The sequence below is a fragment of the Megascapheus bottae genome, chromosome 13, assembly GCF_031878675.1.
Source record: "Megascapheus bottae isolate mThoBot1 chromosome 13, mThoBot2.hap1, whole genome shotgun sequence".
Taxonomy (NCBI): domain Eukaryota; kingdom Metazoa; phylum Chordata; class Mammalia; order Rodentia; family Geomyidae; genus Megascapheus; species Megascapheus bottae.
Window position 1 is genome coordinate 57,667,119 of NC_143521.1, and position 5,015 is coordinate 57,672,133.

At 56.2% G+C, this 5,015-nt stretch overlaps 1 protein-coding gene across 1 annotated transcript in view; it reads left to right on the forward strand.

Annotated features, from left to right (window-relative positions):
- Positions 1 to 1,153, forward strand: part of LOC150056001 (uncharacterized) — a 16,828-nt gene extending 15,675 nt beyond the window's left edge. Inside the window, exons 11-12 of the mRNA XM_090343173.1 lie at positions 245 to 374; positions 927 to 1,153. Coding sequence (XP_090199299.1) covers positions 245 to 374; positions 927 to 1,012 — 216 coding nt within the window. The 3' untranslated portion in view covers positions 1,013 to 1,153. The remainder of the gene's footprint in view (positions 1 to 244; positions 375 to 926) is intronic.
- The last annotated feature ends 3,862 nt before the right edge of the window (positions 1,154 to 5,015 follow it).

Genomic DNA, 5,015 nt, shown 5'->3' on the forward strand with positions numbered 1-5,015 from the left:
CTCTCGCTAACCCTGCAGGATGGGCACATGACCACTCTCATTTACTCCTTTATACTTGAGCTCTTTTCTAATGCTGGTATTTGCTTTCCTCTGTGTTGTACGATCCTGACATGTGTCCTTGCCTGTTCATCTGCTTATCCACCCATGTTCTTGCACATCTGCTTGTCCACTGCTCATGGTGCCAGTGTGTGACTCTGGCCGAGGCCCGTGGCTGGGTTAGCTGAGCATCTCGCTGCTGTTTCAGAAGCAGCAGCGGTGGCTGGAGGTGGAGCTGGCGGGGCTCAGGACCTACGGTGTGGTCCTGGAGAAGGAGCTAGAGAATCTCAACCTGGCGCTCATGCGATCCCACTTCGGCCTGCAGGTGATGGACACCGGTGAGCCGGGCTGGGCGGGGCTATAACTCTGCTTCCTCCTTCCCTGCCCCCTTGCTCCTCTGTCCTTGCTGGGCCAGGAAACCCGGTCTCCGGAGACCCCTGGCGCAGACATTCCTGCATGGGCATGGAATGTGGGCATGACTGGTGACATGGGGCCTCCCTAACCCCACGCCCCAAGTTGGCCCCTGGAGGCAAAGGCAAAAGGACCCCTGGCCACTGTCTGTGGCAGGGAGATAGACGCTGGGTCCTGAGATTTGAATCATTTCCTGCTCCTTGGGAGAGCTCAGAGAAGGATCTGGAAGGGATTCTCCTCCTCAGTGTCCTTCCCAGGCCCTGCGTGCTGTCCTAGAAGCCCTGTTGTGAGACAGCAGCTCTCAAAAATAGCCACTATGCCACTCCAATAGACCTGTCCCCCTGGTCCTTTCACAAGCTCACTTTGCCCTATTTATCCCAGGCCGGGCCCACCACAAGTGCCAGGGGAGCTGAGGCAGGACAAGCACATGGGGTGTGTGTGCCTTATGCTTGGCAGTGAGTGCCTCCGCTCTCCCTCAGCTCAGCAGTGTGAAGTCCACTCTGCACCCAGGCACCTGGGTGGAGCCCCTGAGGCCCACAGAGGGTCAGCCACGCAGCTCTACTGACCACCGAGGAAACAAAGCCTGGATGCATGCGCGCACGCGTGTGTACACACACTCTGCCTGCGTCTTGAGCATAGCTCAGCTGGACAGCTCTGATGAGGAAGCACGAGAGCTGTGCTGGGTCCCCGGTGGAAACTGAGGGAGTCCTGTGCCCTGTGAAGTAAGTGACAGGCCGCAGGAGATGTGGTGTGTGCCAGATGTGTGGAGGCCCCGCGGAAAACCACTGGTCGAATGGTTTTTATTTTCTTATCTCTGATGGCACTGGGTCATGGCTGTTTGGCCTTTTGCATTTCTTCCTAGCAAATGGCAGAACCCTGAATGTCCTTATCTTAGTGAGAAAGTTCCTGGATCCTGACAGAAGCTGCTAACGCGCTCCCTGAGTTTTGCCATCTCCCCCTTGCGCTGAGCCCTCTGCTCTATTTTCCTGTTACCTCCTTACGTGTGTCCTGGGCTAAGTTGAACCCATCTATGATAGCCAAGTGAGAAGAGAGAACTTGAGCTTAGCCATGTCCACGGGTTAAACTCATTCTTCACCCTTTGTGCTCATTGGAATATTCGTTCTTCAATAAATAACGTTCTGGGATTCCACTGCATGGCTTCCTCTTCACTCATCACCACCCTGGAACCTGCTGGTCAAAACCAGCAGAGGCCAGAGCCCATACCTACCCCGGAGCGCCTGAACAGTGCCAGCCCTGCGTGTACAGCCCACGCTTCCCCCGTGGCTGGGCTCTGAGACTCAGGACGAGCGTGGATGTTCTCTCCTGAATTATAAAGGCGGTCGTTGATTCTCGAGGACAGTCAGCTTGTCAGGTCCAGTCAGAAAGGGTGGGCAATTCTGAGTCGGGCTGTAGGAAGGGAGGCAGAAAGGCGAGATGGCCGTGAAAGGTACCTGTGCAGGAGGAGTGGGGGCTACGCAGTTAAGGTGGCTGTCTGTGTGACCCACCGATGGCTTGGGCAGAGATGCTCATCCACCAGCTCAGATGGAAAATGATTGCCAGAAGGGTTTGTTCTTTGACCTTCCAGCCTGCTGTGAAGGCGGGGTGGGGGGGGGGGAAAGGAGGGAGAGTGGAACCAGAAGCCAAGGGAGGCTCTTCAAGGATGGGGAGGTCGGCCAGGGTTCACTGGGGGGGGGGGGGGTCTTGGGATCCTTCCACGCCTGCATAGCCTCTAAATGGGCATGCAGCTATGAAGTGTGTGTGTGTGTGTGTGTGCGCGTGCATCCGTGTATCCTCATGGTCCCTGTGTAGCACTGGGTGTGGATGACAGCTGTCTCCCCCCTGAAGGAAAGCCCAGGGGTGAGCAAGCAGGCTGGGAGGAATCCGGGGATGAACCATGGTGGCGCAGTCCCCCAGCATGGTATCGCCCCCAAATGGCTGCCCCACATGCAGTGTCTGAACTCCAGGCAAAGAGGAGACAAGGGGTGGAGTGGGCATGTCTCCCGAAAAGTGCTCACAGAAGCGAACACCATCCTTCTCCAAGCATCTCAAGAAACAAGATGGCAGCCCTTGGCCACACCTAGCAGCAGTGGAGGCTGGGAGATGTAGTTTTAGCCAAACCTGTTGGTGTCCTAAGCAAAACTAGGATTGTGTTGGGAAGAAGAGAAAGTAGAAGTATTGAGAGGGCAAGCTGGGGGGCACTGATGGCTCACACTTGGGATCCTAGCTACTCAGGAAGCTATGATCTGAGTTCAAAGCCAGCCTGGGCAGAAAAGTCCCGTGAGACTCCTATCTCTAATTAACCACCAGGAAACCGGAAGTGGCGTTGTGGCTCAAGTAATAGAACACTAAAAGGCTCACAAACAGCACCTAGGCCCTGAGTTCAAGCCCCACAACTAACCAACCAACCACATCAACAGGTCTTTGGTGAAATTCCCACTTGTGTGGGGCTCTGGGAAGCCACAGCCTCTCCCATCCTGTGACCTGCGGATGAGATAGGGCCCCTCCCACCATACCTGTTTGAACTTAACCTGAGCAGTTTGCCTGGAAATTGAGTTCCAACTATTGCAATGCAGCACGTGGCCACTGGAGGGCACGAGAGCCAGGCCACAGTGGCAGCTACTCCTGCAAAACAGAAGTCTGAATGAAGTAAGGTAAAGCCTTCCCCTCCTCCTCCCCGCCTGCTGACCTCCTGTAAGATGTGTTCCGTGACATCTGCGTTCTCAGTGGACAGGGGTGGGGATCGGATGGGAGAGCTGGTTTCCAGAGTGCTCCCTTCAGGCAGGGCATTCAGCTGGGGCCTGGCATGCTGTCTGCTCAGGCAGCAAGCATCACATCCTATGTGGCTCTCTGTCCTGGGCTCTGCCGAGCTCCGCACTCATCCCCACAGAGACATGCTCTTCTGTAGTTCTGTAGTTCCAGCCCCAGAGCCTCTGGTGTTTGGCTGGGGCTCAGAGGCAGTGGTACATTCATCTTTCTGTGTGTGTGTGTGTGTGTGTGTGTGTGTGTGTGTGTGTGTGTGTGTGTGAGTTGTGGAGCTTTGAACTGCCCCTCAGCTCTTCAGCTCAAGGCTACTGCCCTATCCCTTGAGCCACAGCTCCAATTCCAGTTTTCTGGTGGTTAATTAGAGATAAGAGTCTCATGCACTTTAGTGCCCAGGCTGGCTTTGAACCATGATCCTCAGATCTCAGCCTCCTGAGTAGCTAGGATGACAGGCGTGAGCCACCACGTTTAAGCAGATCCCAGCTGTGAGTGGAGAGGGGTAGGAGAGGTAGGATGGGGGCGTGTACTGACCCAGCCATCCACAGAGGGGGAAACCAAGGCTCAGGGAAAGAAGGGGCCCTATCCCAAGTCCTGAGAACCAGTCAGAATACCCACCAGGAAATTGTGGCGCCCAGCCATACAGGCAAGGTGGGCAGTGCCTGTCCTCACATGGAGGCCGTGAAGTACTGGGGTGACCTGGTTAGGCTATAGGGAGCAGCAAGTGCAAGCGTTCTGAGGCAGGGGAGAGTGGACTCAGTGTGCTGTGCTAACAGCAAGACCAGCAAAGGAGCTGGCTTTGTCACTGTGAAGTCCAGCAGGTGCAAAGGCCCTGAGACATCTGGCAGGACCCCCCCCCCCACACACACACCAGCCTCTCCCAGAGCTGAGGCAGCAGGGTCTGTAGGAGGGTCAGGGAGCGTGAGGTTTGAATCCCTGTGTTCTTAGGGGTCCTCAAGGGTGGCGGGTCTCCAGCTGGCTCAGACTCCTATAGGCAGAAGCGGAGCCTGAGCCGGCCTTTCCCCTCCCACATTGCTGGCCACTTTGAGGGGTGACACTTGGTCCCCCCATTAGAATTTGAGAATCATGCACTTGGAAGCAGTCTGGTTTGGGGACATCGTGGGGACCCTCGAGGCGGGCCAGCAAGGATGGCTGCCTTCCAACACCTGCTTTTACTTTCTCTTAGGGGCCCAGATTTTCAGGTACTTCCAGTGAAACTCCTACACATGTGTGGGGCCGCATCCCAGCAGGAGAGAGCTAGAGACCTAGATAATCAGGAGAGGAGCCGGGCTGTGGCTTCACTGTGGCTAAGGCCACAGACTTGGAGAAGTCATGCCACCAGAGTTGGTTGCTGTCTGTAGCTCCCCCACACCCTTCAAGGCAAGTATTACACAGGCTCCACGAGGGGCAATTGAGGCTGGAGAAGGAAAGAGAACCACACGAGATTTATCTGTGCACTGGGCAGTGCCAGGCATGCGCTGCTTGATGGCAGACAGTGCAGTTTGGCTGGGCAGCTGGCGCCCTCACGGTGACTCAGGGACCCAACTTCCCTAGCCTGTGGCTTCACCCTCCCCAGGGCTCCAAAGATGGCCCCTGGCTAGCGTTTGGGGGTATGCACCCCTCTATGTCACAGGCCAGAGTGCAGCACGCATGTCACTTCTCATATGTTTGGTCCCCGAGTGGGGGTCTGGGAAGTGCTGCCCAGCAGATGCACAGGGAGCCCAAGACCCTGTAGGAGGACAGCCAGACATGGCTGCCATTGTGACGACACAAGGCTTCTGTCCCCAGCTCCCATCCCACATCCAGAGCCA